This window comes from Vicia villosa, unplaced genomic scaffold (genome assembly GCF_029867415.1).
Source record: "Vicia villosa cultivar HV-30 ecotype Madison, WI unplaced genomic scaffold, Vvil1.0 ctg.000073F_1_1, whole genome shotgun sequence".
NCBI lineage: Eukaryota > Viridiplantae > Streptophyta > Magnoliopsida > Fabales > Fabaceae > Vicia > Vicia villosa.
In genome coordinates this window covers 1,549,701-1,567,429 of record NW_026704997.1, presented here as the reverse complement: position 1 = coordinate 1,567,429, position 17,729 = coordinate 1,549,701, and the positions used below count along the sequence as shown (strand labels likewise).

Below are 17,729 nucleotides of genomic sequence, written 5' to 3'. Positions count from 1 at the left end.
TTTTATTATGGTTTGAATTTTTTCTCTATATCAAAATAAAATTCTTTCTTTTACTTTTATTTTTGTTATTTTTTGTTAAAATACATTGTCTAACCTTGTATGTAAGGTCATTCATTATATGAACTATTTTTAACGCATAAATAAAAAAAAACATGTGCAAATCAAAAGGAGACTCTATTAATAAAGAAATTAGAATATGAAGCAATTGAAAAAGTGTTAGGCGACCAAAAAGAGTTTGAGTCAAACAACATCTGAATCTGTCTAAGAGAATCACAAAGAAGGTGAGGCCTTAGACATGCTTAAGGTTATTTCATTTTATGAACAACTCGTTTTGCCGATGAAAAAGGTTCAAGAAAATACTCTTAATAACAAGTGAAAAAAGGAAAAGCCACATCCAAGTTATGGAAAGATTGCTCAGCCTAAGACAAACAATGCCTCACTTCGCTTGGAATAACACCACCATCATCTCTCAAAAAAAAAATCAATGATGTGTAGATGATTAAGTATTCACCATAATTTTGATGATGAGATGTCGAGATAATGACGTCAAACAACGTGAACAATGGAAGACAACCCATTATTTTTCTCATTTTTATTTTTATTTTGCAGCTTATTCAGGGAGTTCGTCCTTGAGCGTAGCTCGACTAAAACGTTCGTCCTTGAATCTTGTGTTAGGATGCTATGCTTGGAAAAAAATTTAAATAGTATAAGACATAAAGAGATAAATAATGGTAAGAATGTTACGTGATATAGTGGATACTAGCTTTGATGAAGATTGGTAATATGAAGAGGAAAGAAAGGGATAACAACGCATACAAGTGAGAAGAATGAAAAGGAAATAAGTATTTAAAGAAAAAAAACATGATCATACATAAATTGAAGGTGTGAGAAACACAAGAAAGGGGGTTTAAATTAGGTTGCACCAAATATAATTTGTTCGCAACACACAACACAAGGTTAACAAGTGGATAAAAACAAATGACACAGTTATTTTTATCCTAATTCACTATTAACAAATTTACTTCAGTCCATCCACCAAATTGATTTTACCTTCTCAATAAGGACTTAATCCACTATAACCAAACTGATTACAGACAACCACAATGACCACAACCACTGTCTTCTTGAGACTCCTGACTAACACTAGTCTCTCAAGGAAACAACCACAATAAGTTAATGATCAACCTTGCTGACAACCCCAACAAGTTCAACTGATCCATATCATGAAACCACTATGACTGCAACCACAGTCTTCTCGAGGCTTCTGACTAGCACTTAGTCCCCCAAGGAATCTATTAACCAATGTTGATTACAAGGTGTGTGTAATACGGTGAACCGACTTTATTGAAAATGTTGCAGATAGCAAGAGTTGCCACCGACTTTTATTTTATCCAATTGGAAAGGTTAAAAGAACAGGAAAGACCTTTGAAAGATTTTGAGTTCGGAGGGTGAATTATACAAAGGGAAGGTGTAAGGCACCCTTTGTATCCATGGTTTTCCATGGGCTCTTAATTGCTTAGCTCACTTTGTTTCCAAAAGATTTGAATTGTTTGAAAAGTAGGGTGTGGATAGAAAAACCTTTGAAGAAGAACTTTAGCTTGTGAATAAGCATAGTCTTTTTGAACTTGATTTTGAAAAGAGGTGTGAAAAGTAATTTGAATTTTAGAGCAAGCAATTGGTAGCAACTACCCTAAGTTTGAAAAATCGTTCTTTTAGCTTTTCGGGCGAAAGGGTCTATCCGTACCATGAGAGGGCAGGAAGTCTTTCAATTGGATGTGTGGGTCATCGAAGAATTATCGTTCGCCATAAGACTGTCCCTGCCATAAAGAGGGAAAGTAGTCTAAGGGAAGAATATAATAGTCATTAATCTTTTTAGGCATCATGCGAGGATACCTTAGCAACAGGGACATATCATCATTTATAAGGCAACCTCGAGGGAGTTTCAATAACTTTAAAGGCAACATTTGCTTTAGGTATCCTCGGAATCGAGGGACTTGACTATGATTAGGCAACAAAATTAAGGCAACAAGGCAGCAAGTAATAAAGCAACAAGGCAACCAGAGGGATTACCCTAAAGGTGTGTGGGTGCACAATCACGTGGTTAACTTTGATGATATTTATCTTGTAAATTAGTGAGCTATGTTCAATTCATGGTTGCACTCCCTATTTTACTAACCACGCAGTTTAAAATTGCAGAAATTAAAGGCAGAAAAATATAAAAGTCCTACGCTATTACAATAAACACCTGCGGGGAAGGGGAATAAAAGGCGGAAAAATAAGAGGGAACAATAATTAGTTTTAAACATCTTTGAATGTCTTGATCGTCCTCGAACCCTTGATCAGCTCTGAAAATTAAAAAGAAAATAAATAAGGGTGAGTGTAGGAGAGATTCATTGACTATTTGAAGTAAACCCTATTTTGGGCAAAAGGCAAAATAAAAAATTAAAATTAAAATGATATTTAAACAAGAAAAGAATCAGAAACTTAACTTTTCAATTGGCGTGGCGCGTAGTCGGAGGATCTTGGCTAACCCTGAAAAATGAAGAAGAGAAAGGTAGAAAATTTTTTGTGGCAAATACAAGGTATTGATAATAAATAAAAGAGGTTCTGAAAAAGATTTTGAAAACACTCAGGGTAAACCCTGATTTTTTAGGGAATGAAGGTTTTATGAGAAAAAATTGACATGCTGAGTTAATGGACAATACCTTCCAGCAACAGTGATTAGTGATCATGAAGAAAAGAAATAATTAAAATAAAATCAGGGTTTAAAGCAACTGGTTTAAATATAAAAAGTGAATAATTTAATATATTTGCGAATTAAAAAATCGAAAGTTCGATTAAATAATTTAAAGAGTCATGAAAATATGATTTTATAAATACAAATAAAAGTTTTAAATAAAATAAGTTTCTTTAAAAAGAAAATAAATAAAAGAGGAATTATATAATTAAATAAAATAAAATAAAAAAACGGCTAAAAAACTTAGCTATGATCTTGTGTGATTAGCATCTGAGTGTCCATGGTACACCTACGCATTCTGGGTCGTTGGATCTGGAATGGAGGAGATCCTGGGGTCTTGACGCGAGGCTGTATCTTGAGGTGCATGGAGGGGAGCGCATGGAATATGTTGGAAAATCCTATAAAAAAATAAATTGAGGAACCTGGGGTTCGAATCCAGGATACTTTAATTACTGTAATACTCTCCTTGCCATATGTACCATTCATTTATTTTGATATTATGATGAAAAAGAGAATTAATATATAAAAACAACTAATGATTTGGAAATTCAAGGAAAGAGTCAACCTGGGCCCACTGTTGTGAAGACTGTCCAATCGCTGTAAGAGAGAGGATGTGGAATGGTTGAATGGCGAATAGCATTTGGAGAGAGGGAGAGAGCGTTTGACCGACCAATGAATGCTTAACACGCGTGCAGTCCACTAGTCCACGCTCCAAGTCATCATCTTCTTCCTTGGTTGCTGCGCATTTTTCTGCGGAAACTGCTTCGAGTTTACCTGCGGATTTTTCCGCAGGTCTTTCTTCTTCAACCTTGCACTTTGGAAACTCCCACAATTAACGTCAAATGATCCTAGTGCCTTCCCAGATCCATTAATTGAAGAGTTGGGGATTCAATGGTGGTGATTTTATGGTCCATCACGGCCTGGTTCCTTAGATCCGAATCACTTCATGAGTGTGCCCTAACAATGGTCCAATAACGCTCTAAACATCATCAGGAACTTGGATATGGGGTTAGATTTCCTTTAAACACGCCAAATCGCAAAAATACAAGAATCAAGAATGTATGCAAAGATGATGAATGTAGCGTACGAATTCTATGTATGATTGGGCCTTACCAAATACCTGTACTTGCTGTATAATTGCCCAGGAGATGATTAGGATGGTCATTTGCCTTGGGATTGGCCTGAAACAAGGTATGCAAGTTTGCTTCACTTTCTTGAATTTTGGTAACTCTAGAACCCTAGCTCCCCTCACCAAATTTTCGTCCTCCCCTAATGCTGAGTGTATTGGGTATATATATTGATCAGAAATAGGGCAAAAGATTGCTTGAAAGTTAAGTTGATTGGTGAGAGAAAATTTTGAAGAGATTTCAATGATTTTTGCATAAAATCTTTCTCTTTTTGGCTCCAATTATATTCATCTCTTTCCAATCACATTTACCACGAAATTTGATTCATATTTGGATGATTTGATGATTGGAAAATAAATCTTGGATTTAAATATATTCATCTTATATTTTATTTATTTTATTTAACATTTAAATGAATGAAAATTCACATAAATATAAATAAAATCCATAAAAATAAAATAATATATTTATGGGCCTTGAATTAACCTATGGATAAGTTTAGAATCCAAAAATTAGGCCCATGGGCTCAAAAGATCAAAATTATTCATTTTGCACTTCATGCATTTTCTCAATTTTGCCTAACTTTAACCATGTGTATCTCTCTCAATTTTAACCCTATAAAGGTGTTCTTGACCATTTTAGAAAGCTCAATATGTCTTCTAAAACCTCCTTTTGGTCTCATCTCAATTGAGTTTACCATGTTCAAGTTATGAGCTTTGACCCAAAAGGTGTCTTTGTTGACTTTCAAAAATGACCTGTTATCTTTTGATCCATATTAGGGGTGGCAAAACGGGCCGCCCGCTACGCCCGCCGCCCGCCCCGCCTTATGCCCGCCAAAAAATGAGCGGGGGGGCATGCCCGCCAAGTAAAATGGGCATCAAAATCATGCCCGCCCCGCCAAGATGGCGGGTTGGCGGGCGGCGGGCTTACCCGCCTATTTTTATTTATATTTTTTTAATAGATTAATATGCATTTTTTTACCTTTTAATTAAACTTTTCACTTATTTTTTAAAACAATTTTTTATAAAAGTAATTTTTTAACAAATTTACTCTAAAAAATATTACATATATTTATAAATAAATGTATAAAATAAACTATCAAGAATTGCAATTACTAGAATTAACTAAAAAAAGAGTGAGTTTTGGAGGAGGAGCGGGTTTTGGCGGGGCGGGTATGGCGGGCGGCGGGTTTTGGCGGGGCGGGCTTTGGCGAGCGGCGAGCCTAAAATCCCAACCCAACCCGCCAATTTTTGGCGGGTGCGCGGGCGGCCCGGCGGGCCCCGGCCCGTTTTGCCACCCCTAATCCATATCTCTTAAATGAAGCATTTTTGGACTTGGCTTGTGAGAGACAAAATTGTAGAGAATTCAATTTACTTCAAAATGAGCTTTGGATGGAAAATTTCTGATGTTCCATGTGGGAGTTATGACTGGTCAAAGTTCAGCTGACTTTTAGTCCAAAAACCCTAATTTAGAAACTTTGGATTTTGTTGATTTCTGAACTCTTCTTGATGAATCATGATCATTCCTTGATCAAATGATGAATGATACTTCAGAATGAGGATGTTGACAAAAAATCAGGAATTTTGACGGTACTTTGGCCACAGTTGACTTTTAGGTCAAACTAGTCGCCTATTGATCATTTGAGCAGTTGACTGAGCAGTCCTATGAATCAGAGCTCGAAACTTGTCATGAGGACCCTTTGAAGAATATGAGAGGCCATGGTATCCATTTGAGGTCTTAGAACTTGATTTTTCTTTGAGAAATACAAAACCCTAATTTAGAGGCTGTTGTTTATGAGAGAGACTGCATGCTTCCTTCTTGTGTATCTTTGAGCATTTGAAAGTCAGATGGACTGAAATGTGAATATATATGATGGGCAAATTTTGGGGTATGACAGTGTGTATTACAAAGATGATTCTAATAAGCAGATTACACAATGTTTAAGTACAACAACACAAAAGTGTTGATAAGCAAGATACGAACAAAAGCTCCTTGCTAAAAATACAAAACTATACAAAGAATTTCTCTAACAGAGTTTGTGCAACACTTTGGTGTAGTTTGTAGAACTGATTCACTAATTTTAAATTCTTCCAATGGCTTCCTTTATAGAGAAAGATAGATCCATTGGAGGGAAGAATCGGAAATACAAAGTACAGTTGTAAAGTCCCCAACGGTCATGGTGGGAATGGTAGATAACAAGTATACGTTGGACTGTCCTTACGCCACCCTATAAGAGTAGAGGTCACGGTTTATGTTAGTACTTTTATGCTTATCATCACACGCAAGCCGTTCTTAATCTTCTAAGCCTTCAGAGGCTTCTGATTGTATGTTGATTGAAACATGTTATAGATGATCAGAACTTGAGTCTTTAGAACCTAAGTCTTTGATTCTTCAGAACCTTGTATTCAGAGTCTTTAGCACTTGGTCTTCATAAGTGATGTGTTCAGATCTTCAGAACTTGTTTAGCATAACCTCGTCTTTAGAATCTTCCATGGGACATAGAAGCAAAGCTTTATAAGGCCTCCAAATTTTCCTTGCAAATTCACGATCAAAAGCTCCTGTACTAACGTTCCTTAGAACCATTGCAGAAGTAGCATTCTAGATACTTGACTTCCATTGTGACACATCACTAGTATTCTTCTAGAGTGTTGATTTCAAAACCTGATTACGTCACACACCTTCTTACCAGAGTCAGAACCTACAAGGCAATAACCACACGCTAGAAAAAAATCGTTAGTGTATACAATTGTTCTTTAGGATAACATGTAAAGTTATCATCAACACTTAAGGCAAGATGCATAACCAATCTTGTTCTTACATAAACTAATTGGAATGGAATTGGTAAAGTTGATGAAGAAAAAACATATACTTGACGTTTGGTGCACTGTGGAATGACATGGAACGATATCATGAAAAAAATGTTTATACCTTAACAAATTTGATGATTGGTGGATTATGGACTAACATGGATGACAATGTCGTGTGGACTTCTTTATACTTAGACCATGCATGATTGTCCTAGCTTAGCTTCACCATTCAATTTGCTTAGTTAAGCTTGTCCATTCATCTTGCCTAGCTCAACTTGGCCATTGAGATCCATGGAGGAATGATATAACTTAACTTCAATGTTCAACTTTTATATCTAAGCTTGTCCATTCATCGTGTTTAACTCCACTTGGCCATTCTTATTCATGCAGGAAAGACCTATCTCAACTCTGGTGTTCCATGTGCTTAGTTAAGCTTGTCAAGACCTATCTCAACTCTGGTGTTCAATGTGCTTAGTTAAGCTTGTCCATTAAGTATAGGGTTGTTCATGGTATGGTTTATTAAAAAAAACTAAACCGAACAGTTTCAATTTACTTAGAACCGAACCATAATTATTGGTTTGGTATACCATTTCAAATTTTTGAATTGTACTAAAAAATTATAAGTTAATTTTTCCCAAACCAAACTATTTATTAAAGAACTGAACCGTTACGCTATTTTAATTTTTTTAAAATTAAAACTTGTTTTTTTTATTTTTCATTTTCAATTTCGGTTCGGTTTCAGTTTCAGTTCGATAATAGAACTGTTTGTGCAATATGGTTTGGTTCACTAACCAAACATAACAGTGTGGTTATTTTAACTTCAGTTCGGTTCAGTTCGACGCTTCAGTTTATGATTTTTTTTAACCAACCCTAATTAAGTGTGTCTAACATTATTTAGTCATTCAAATCGTTTGAACTCCCTCTCAATATAAGCTCTTTCTCAAATTTGTGGTCCTTCAAGGGGAGGGAGGGTATATCTTACATTGCATGCCACAAGCCAAGGACAGATAAGTGACAAGTGACGTAAATTGCGTGTGCTTAGATCCACATTCTTGTATGAGCGAGGGGCATAATATGTGCTTGTACAACTCCACACTCGTGTTCGAACATGTTGTGTGGAAGTCAATGATAAAACTTAATGGGCTTGGGCATGAAAGAAAAACTTATGATGAATTCTTATCTACCCAACTCAAAATATTGCGTAAGGTTACCTTCAATGTAAAATGCTTTAAAAACAACAAATAATTGTACTATTTAATAAATAATTAAATATATTAAAATTAAATGATATCATGTGATTGGTTAAAGATTCATTACCTAACTTTTTGTAATAGATAGAGAAATTATCCCGAAGGTTCAATAGACCAAGATAGTGAAGACTTCAAAATAAACACTTCATAAAAGAAATAAAAAAGAGTAAGAGATTCGTTTAGAGCTAATCCCCACATAATTGTCTTCCTAGAACATTCCAGAGATGCTCATCTATTTTAATTATCTTTTGTTTACAATTTTACATACATCAACACTTTCTAAATTTCTTGATTTGAAAAGACTTCTTTAACCTATTTATAGAATCTAAATCACTAGTATTGAGTAATAATGCCAACTCACATTCAACCAAAAACCACAACTAGTTGCTTGAATTTACCACACCTTCAGTGTTATATCACCATCAAACAAACCGTAAAAACAATTATTTAATCCATGCACCTTTGATATATCACATATACTACGTGCAATTTGTCTTTTCCTATCCATATGAACATTATCAAGTTTCCCCCACATGAATCTAACAAGTAAAGAGGTTCGTGCACACAATTATAGAGCATAGAGTATGGCATAGACTTAACTTATTATCCTTAATATAAACCTAAAACAACTAAAGGACTAAAACTTCTTTAAACCCAATTCCTTGAAAGTACCAATTGCATACCCGTGATACAGTAGCCCATAGTATTGCCAATTGGCCAGCACACACTTGGTCACGGGAGCACTGTGCACAATATATATAAATATACATACATATAGTTATCGTTCTCATAACAATAATATAGTGAAACTTAATAGTGAAAGTTTAAGCAGAGAGAGTATAGATGGAGGCATACAAGAAGGTTGTGAGTGTGATGCTGTTGCTGGCCATTGCCAATGCCATGATATTGGTTAATGGCCAATCCTTATGTCACATGACAAAACAAGGGCTTAAAGCATGCGAGCCGTATGTGAATGGTGAGAATTCTGCTGATGATCAAACTCCATCCACTCCTTGCTGTTCTGCTATTGCTAAAGCAGATCTTCAATGCCTCTGCCGTTACAAGGATTCAGGGTTGCTTTCTTTCTATGGTGTTGATCCAGAACAAGCAATGGAACTTCCTGTTAAGTGTAAGGTTGTGGACTCCTTCCACTGCTAGTAGTGCAAATGCATGCAAGGGCTACTAAAATATTGATGTGATCATTCATCACTTTGTTCTTGTTTTTTCATGTTTTTTGATAAGAAAATGTTAGTTGTTAGTGTGTGTTTAGTTCTTAGTCTTAGCTCAACTATGTCTATGTTTTTTTTTTTTTAAGATTAACGTGTTTGTTGCTAATGCTAATGTCGTGGATGATTTTTTGTTGCAATATATCAAGTGTTTTTCAGTTGTAGAATGGATTGAGTTGTGTGTTCAAGTAATTAAGATTATGATGTACTATGTTAGCCTTGTATCAACATCATTGATATAATTTTCCACAATGCAAAAAAAATATTTTTCCCACTACAAAAAAAAAAGTCTCCTGCCACGCCCAAGAAACCGAGGCTATATGCAAAATAACCGTGGCGTAACGCGACCACGCCTTTTTGACAACCGTGGCTTTTTTAGGCCGCGGTTTAGGTAGTTTGATTAAGGCCGCGATTTATAATTGCCATGACTGCAAAACTGTGGCTATATGGTAAAGCCACGGTTTCAATTTAATGTTTAACGTACAGTTTTGGTTCAAGATATAGCCACGGTTTGGTTATGACCACAAATTTAAAACCATGGTTATATGTTATGCATTCTAAACCATTTATCTTTCCACGGTTTAATATAAATTTAATGTAAATAAATTTAGTGGCTTATATTAATCCAACACACCAATCACTTGCGCCAATTTTAAAGAATTTAAAATTTGATTACTATAATTTTATGAATACAAATTATTTTACTGTCTACACATCAATGACAATAGCATCAGTATATGATTGACTAAGTACATTATATATCTAATAAACCTGAACCAAAACTAAATATAAAAACTTGAGTGACAAAGACTTGTTATAAACACTACAAACAGATCATCATCCCTAGAAGTGGTTAATTATAAATCATACTTCATATATATAAGTACACCAGATGACACAGATGTCCCTGATGATAAACTTGAACTTCTATCCATGGCAACAATTGCAGATGTTCCATAACCAGGTGGATTAGACGAAGTAGAGGCTTGACTGGGTAAAGACATTAGTGTACCTCTATCACGAATGGAAGGTGAAGCATGTCGCTTGTGTATTCCTCCATCCTCTTCATTTATTAACTGCAGTTAACATTCACTTTAAAAGATAACTCCAACAACAAAATAAAGGAAGAAAAACACCCTCATCCAATCTCTTTCTACCGGTATAACAAATCATTAGGAGTGTGAAAAGAAAATAAGATCATAGGTATGTATCGTTAATGGAGTTGATATATCCAAGTAATATACCTTAGCTTGATATTTCCATATTCTAGACAAACACAACATGGCTCATATAAATTTCAAGTGGACTCTTTATGGCATAGTGGTATAGGACACAAATTTAATCTGTGATGAGAATTGAAATTCATATTTAATAATAACCAAGATCTTGAAGTCTTTGCTATACCAGATATCTCTATATATTAAGGAGAACCCATAATCTCATGCATATTATTAATGAAACACGTTTGTAAGACAAAAATAAGAGACAAAGGTAACTGAAAACCATGTCATTATACTAACAAACTTTAAATCTAATAGTACTAACAACAGTTGGTCTGTCTATTTTGCATTATAGTGGTATGCCTCTGTCTTCACCACTCAGTACTATAGAATTTATAACACTCATATACCATCCATGTGCACTAGATTCCAATGGTGAAGTAAAGTATAGTTCATCAATTGCAATGTATATTTACTTAGGAAATAGAGTTAGTACCTGTGGATTATCGGTAGCCTAGAGTATCAATTTTCCATCATAGTGTCTATTCAGCTCCTAATGATTATGTACGAGCCTGTTCAGATTAGTATCTGTTAAGATATGTTGAGATATTATGTTGCGGATACTACATAATAGGGTAGATATAAGGCTGATTAGAATTTGATTTCCAGCCGGCTATGATTGAAAGCCCACCTTGTAGCTATAAGGCTGACAAGAATAATACATTATTCAGTCTTCAAATTCGATTCGTCACTTCTTATTGCATTCGAACCCTACACAAGACATATCAAAAATCAGTTCAGCATTCAACATACAAGGACTGTCTGCTTAAAGTCAAAACCAAGCACTAAACAAAGAGACTCTAAAGTACACAGGTCATAAATTATCACCATAAATACGATTATCAGAGTTGAGTTGTCATGCGCCCAACATGCATAAAGTAACGGTTCTAGTATAAGAGGGACAAATGGCTGTGCGTTAAAGTAGCCACCATAAATAGATAGATTGCGTATTTAGACAGGAAAGAAACAATGAAACATTTATTCGTGATGCTCACGTGCAAGGATGCAGCATTAATTTGTCAATTTACCTGACAGAACCAGCTACCGCTCGAAGGCCAAAATATTGTTTAAGTAACTTTTTCTCATTCTTCTAAATTTCAAAAGTTAATATGAATAGGTAACGCTAAAATTTAAATAAATTCCACCTGTTCGTTCAAATATTCGCCTTCGATGAAGTGTGTAATTTCAATGTCATTGTTGCGTGCCACCTATAATTCTCAAATATTCAAATTGATTAGCTTCTACAACAAAAATATCTGAATTCTAAAATGGTTTGCAAACACAAAGCTAAAGGGACAAAGAGGCATTACACTATGCACATTGAGAAGTTTCTCATTTGATAACTTCTCCAAAGACAAAGCTAACTCCATTGCTGAAAAAATAATAGAGGAAAAAGAAAAAGAAAAAGTCAGCATAATTGATGATATTGAACAACTGAATATGGCAAACCACAGGATACGACTGAATAAGCGTGCCACGAAATGCTTCGATTCGTTGTACCCTCTGTCACGGAGATGAAGAAATTAAGTTAATGCTCTAAAAAGCTGAAACAAACAACAGAATCACAAAATCAACACTTGACAACGTAAACATGTGGTCCCATACCTTTTGGTCAAATAGTCATACAAAATGGTGTTATCAGTTTGAAGTACAACCACATAATTAAACCATCGCTCGGGAAAAAAATCACAGCCATGATAGTGTACGATGTTCCCTTCCTCTTCCATATCATCCTCGAGTTCATCACATACCTACAAAAACCATGAAAGATATCTCATCAATGTTGTCAATCGTGAATAGCAGAAAATACAGGATTGCTAAAGTTGAGCTGTGCGAGAGTGCTATGGCGCCACTTTAGTTGTTATTTGACAACACTCTGTACTAATTAGCGTATCGCAAAACAATAGCGGATTGTTCAAATTCCACTATGAAATATTACCCTCTTTTTGTAAGGAGTTAAACACAAGTAATACAACAACTAAAAGGGGAAGCTCCAAAGTAAAAGTAGGTTCAGCAAAATAGGTGTCCTCAGGATTAACTTTAGATCCCTATATTATTTTCCAAGTTGCACCACCAACAGCAAATATAAATAAACCAATAAACAATAATTAAAACTCAAAACAGGAAAATAATACTTCTGAATTGCAAATGAAAATATAAATGCTAATTTGAAAATCTGGATCCTTTTCATATGAGGATATTATAAATGCTAACATCCGGAAACCATAACTTGAATACCCAAATGTACACATTTGATCTTGAGACTGTTACATTGAAGCACCACCCGGAGGAGGAACCCAGTTTTGATCAATAGGGGTAGGAGCAGAGTTATTGTCTATAGAAGTAATGTCATATATGGTTGCCAACTACAATCTCTCCCAACAATACAATAAGTCATCTGTAGGATCACACAACAGTTAAACGCTATAGAATTAATCAAAAGACGAATGCAACTTCAAACACATACTAAATTGGATGTACTGTATTGCACATACCAGGATTCCTAATACACCAAAGTGGCTGAATAGGCTCGGCTCCGGTACCTCTGCTAACCATTCTGCTCCTCCATTCAATCTATTTGTTGGCTCGACATATCTCTTCAAAAATTGACTGAATTATATTAAAACAAAACCTAATCAAACAAGCTAAATCCCATGTCATCATCACTCTCTTCTTTTGGTTCCTCCTGCAAAATTGAAACAAACTCAATTAGAAAAACTAAATAAGGCCAGAATTTAAAAATACCATAATAACAAAGTTTTCACTTATAAGATACCTTCTTCTCCTCGACTACTGGAGCAGCGGCAGCACCACCACGTGAAGCAGCAAGTGGAGTAGCGGCAACAGCTCCTGGAGCTCCAGCACCGGCAGCACTAGCAATCAAATCCTTAATATTCTTCTTCTTAGCAAGTTTAACAAAAAGGCTGGGCCAGTATGATTCAACTTCAACCTTTGCACTTTTCAACAAAGTGGTGATATTGTCAGCCTATTAACCAACAGTTAAGGTACAACCCTTCATACGTCATATTCAAAATTCAACTATTTCACACAAATTGAAAACCCAAATCAAACATCTTCAATAACCCTAGCCTAATTGAGTAAATCTAAATTAAAAATAACATGAATTCAATAACCCTAATTGAGTAAATTAAACAAGGATACAGTGACGACAATTTTATGAAGATGAGAAGGGCGTAAGAGCAAGCAATTTCTCCAAACGACATTTTCACACTACAAATAAAAAAGTAACACGAATTTAAATAAAACAGAAGCATGATCGAAACGAAGTGGTGTTACCGGAAATGGAAGACGACCGGAGAGTGAAGAGAGTTCTGCAGCGCCGTAAATGTAATAAAATTAGGGTTTGAGGGTCTAAAGAGGAGTGTATCCACCACCGCCGCATCTGAGAAAGAGAAGAATGAGGGGCTGGCCACCGTTCGTTTGAAGATGGAGAGAGTATGTCGTGTGAGAGTTCTCGTTTGAAGAAGGAGAGGCGAGTGATGAGACGGAGAAGAGAGGAAACAGATGGAATGAGAGCGGACAAGAGAAATGTTTTATTTGTTTTAGTTTTTATTTTTAATATTAAAAAAAATATATAAAACAAGAGAAGAGAGGGAAACGAAAAGAAGAGGGGGAAAACATGGCGGGCACTAATTTTTTGGACTTGGACCATAATTTTTAGTCAAAATTATAAGGTCACGGTTTTTTCTTTGCGGCTTAAAATATCTGCAGTTGTATAACCGTAGCAATTGAAGTAAAGGCCACAGTTTCATACTACGAATTTAATATTCTATAACATACGTCTACGTTTTGATAACCATGGTCAAATCATATATGTGGCCACAGTTTCTGAGCTGTGGACAATTTTAGCGTGGCCGTAGGCCAAATTTCTAGTAGTGTCCATCAATTTTTTAGCTCAACATACTGAAAAGAGGTGGTGTCACCATGGACACACCTAAGTAAAGGTTTTCTCTAATCAGAACATCTCTAAAACATCACATTCATGTCACAACACAAACCATTCCAAGAAGAGTATTTCACCAACGCCACCTTACTTTCCGTTTACATCACCGGATTGAACCAAGAGTTCTTATACTTTTTGTTTCACTGGATCAAACTAAGAGCTTTGATTTTTTTTTAATAGGCAATGATACTATTAAAGGGAGTAAAAGAGATACACTAAAAAAAATTGCTCTGCAGCGACGTGGATCCCACGTCGCAACATGCAACATCACGTCCCAGCCAAAAACTAGCGACGTCGCAGGAGCACGTGTGGCAACTCATTAGCGACGTGGATACCACGTCAGAAGGTAGCGACGTGACTCCAACGTTGCAATAAAGTTACATGGGAAACATCTCCCTGCATGCAGAGCAGGTGTGGCAGATGTGGGAAAGTGTGATTTTGACTTTTATAGCGACGTGGATTTCACGTCGCTACTTTGAATGCTATTTTTTTTAAAAAAATTAATCACGCAGGATGAATTGTATTTTTATATAATAAATTAATTAATTTATATAATAAAATTTATATATAATAAAATTTATATATAATAAAATTTATATAATAAAATCTATAAAATATAATTTATATAATAAAATTTATATAATAAAATTTTATAAAATAAATTCATATAATAAATTCTATATAATAAATTCAATTAAATGAAACTAAAAATTTAAAACTAATATTTTAATGAATTAAAATGTAGAATAAGTTACATAAATATAAATTCAAAACAAATAAAATACAAAATGTTTTTAAGAGGCATCATCATCATTCGGAAAATAATTACTCGGATTAAAATCATCATCCACTCCGTCATCCTCCGGCTCTTGAGGAGGAACATTACTGTAATTTCCACCTCCTTGCATAAATCGTCTCATCTGCTCCTCCATCTCAGCTTGCTTCTTCAGAATGCCATCAATTTGCCGCGCATGCTGCTCCTGCCTCCTCCATATCAGATTGCTTCTTCCGCATCATCTCCATCTGGGCCTCATTTTCGCGTCTCGCCAATTGCCTTATTAATTCAGTTTGTTCCCGTGTCAGATTTGGTTGACGCGATCCACCCTTTCCATCCTGAACTCTTTGATACAAATTGCGATCACCAGCTTTATAGCTGGACGCCAAATTTCCACCCCCAAAAAAGCAACCATTAGGCCCTTTTTCTTTAATAACCTCACACCAAATATAGTGATTAACATCAGCGTTAAGCGGCTCCCCCTCTGCTGGCATGTATTGAGGATTATTTTCCAGAAAAATGACAAGCAATCTATCATATTCTTCCTGCACACATATTCAATAAAAAAAATTAAGTTAAATATTTACATGCATATTTAATTATACTAAATAAATATGTACATGCTATAAATTAAAATATATTAAAAAGTTGCCACGTGATTTTCACGCCACAACTTATGATTTGCCACGTGATTTTCACGTGGCAATTTATCAATTGCCACATGAAATTTACGTCACAAATTTTTTATTAATTTAAAAAAAAAATAAACAAAGTAAATTTCACTTACAAGATACATCCTCGTGCGCTCGTCGACAAAACCTCCCGATCTCCTTGTGCGGGTCCTCGAAAGCAGCTCAGGCATCAATGGTTTTCTCCCTAACTCCTTAGCCTAAAATAATATAATTAAAAATAATTAGTAAAATATATTATGAATAAAGATGTAACTTAAAAATTTTAAAATTTTTACCAATCGTCGTGCATGCTCCGCGGTACTAATACTTCCAACAGTATTGACACAACCCCCCTTTTCAGATGCCCTCATCTTCTTAAAAGTTTATGATTTAACCCGGAATTCTGGAGTCCTCCAATATATAACAAGCTCCTGAAAAACCTCCTCGCCTATCCAGCTAGGACGGATGCCGTGAAGCTCATAATTCTCCCTTACTCGCCGCAGCATATCAGACATTCTTTTAGAGCATCTAGTATTGAAAACTTTCTGAACCATTTTTTCATTCAACGGATCCCACACACATTTCTCCTGCAATGTTGTATGACATTAAAATAAAATGTTAAGTAATTATAATGAGAATTTCATTTAAATAACCATAACTAAAAAAATTAATTAAATGCACAACTTAAATAAATAACAATAAATAACAATACCTTAAACATTTTAAACCATTCAGCTTTATTTTTGACCTCGCCATAGCTCTTAAAAGATGATTTATACATATGCTGAATTATATAATTAACAATCCTAGCAGCAGTCCGACTTGGCGCAAAACTAAAACAAAAAAAATGAAAATGTTAGATATAAATTTATACATAAAATGAAAATGTATACATACTATAAAAGTTTTTAAATAGGAAACTTACTTGCTTCCTTCGGGCCAAATCCAAAATCTACCGTCAACGACATGAATCTCATCGGGATCATCCCTCCCACGAAGATCAGCTCCATCTATCTCATCAACTGCCTCATCAACCTCACGTGCTGGTACATGTGTGGGATGTGGGGTGCGTGAGCCTCCAGCCTATTTGGGGCGTGGACGGGGAGATCGTTCAGCCTGTGTCGGATGTGGAGATCGTCCAGCCTGTGTCGGACGTGGACTAGGAGATCGTCCAGCATGTGTCGGACGTGGACTAGGAGATCGTCCAGCCTGTGTCGGACGTGAACTGCTGGATCCTCCCGTCTGCTGGAAGGATGAAGTCATCTGGATGGGATATGAAAAACCAAATCCTCGAGTCTGCTGGAATGATGAAGGCAGACCAGTATGGGCGAATGGAAAGCTGGGCGGGGGTACACCAGTATGTGTGAATGGAAAGCTAGGTCCTCCTGCCTGCTGGAAGGACGAGGGCACACCAGGATATTGGAAGGATGGCGGCATCTGAGTCGATGGGAAAGGCAAACTGGATCCTGAGTACTGGAAAGATGCAGGTACCCCAGACGAGAATGTGTGGGAGGAGAGTAATGGGGTAAAAGCCTGAGTACTGGCTAAAGACATAGGATCAACATGACTCTGAGGAGGGGGACACACGGCCGAGTGAGGCGCGTCACATACTACTATCCTCGGACGTTGGGACTTCTTCTTACCACTATCTTTACTCTTAGGTGGCATTTTACCTATTTTATTATTCATCAACAAAGATAATAAATAGATATTCATTAACACATAAATAGATATTAAATAGATATTACATTCAATGTTTAGTTATTCTTCATCTTCCCTATCCATATCATTCTCTTCATCATTCTCTTCGTCATTCTCTTCATTATTGTCATCGGAAGCAAACTCTTCATCATTCTCTTCGTCATTCTCTTCATTATTGTCATCGGATTCAA

General features: G+C 35.7%; 1 protein-coding gene and 1 long non-coding RNA gene across 4 annotated transcripts; one reads left to right on the top strand and one right to left on the bottom strand.

The window, feature by feature from the left end:
* Positions 1 to 8,696: 8,696 nt before the first annotated feature.
* LOC131623537 (putative lipid-transfer protein DIR1) lies at positions 8,697 to 9,488 on the top strand. Its single transcript, XM_058894550.1, has one exon. The coding sequence runs from the start codon at positions 8,765 to 8,767 to the stop codon at positions 9,077 to 9,079; it is 315 nt and encodes a 104-aa protein (XP_058750533.1). The 5' UTR covers positions 8,697 to 8,764; the 3' UTR covers positions 9,080 to 9,488.
* Positions 9,489 to 9,775: 287 nt separating this feature from the next.
* On the bottom strand, positions 9,776 to 13,064 carry LOC131623538 (uncharacterized). Of its 3 annotated transcripts, none has more exons than XR_009290251.1 (7): positions 12,923 to 13,062; positions 12,033 to 12,825; positions 11,738 to 11,930; positions 11,573 to 11,635; positions 11,059 to 11,138; positions 10,864 to 10,939; positions 9,776 to 10,223 (listed from the first exon to the last, which is right to left on the bottom strand). It is a non-coding gene; the product is annotated as an uncharacterized LOC131623538 (long non-coding RNA). The 3 variants fall into 3 exon arrangements; XR_009290253.1 differs by having other exon boundaries at positions 9,779 to 10,223; positions 12,033 to 12,178; positions 12,658 to 13,064; XR_009290252.1 differs by having other exon boundaries at positions 9,779 to 10,223; positions 12,033 to 12,178; positions 12,666 to 13,064.
* Positions 13,065 to 17,729: the final 4,665 nt, after the last annotated feature.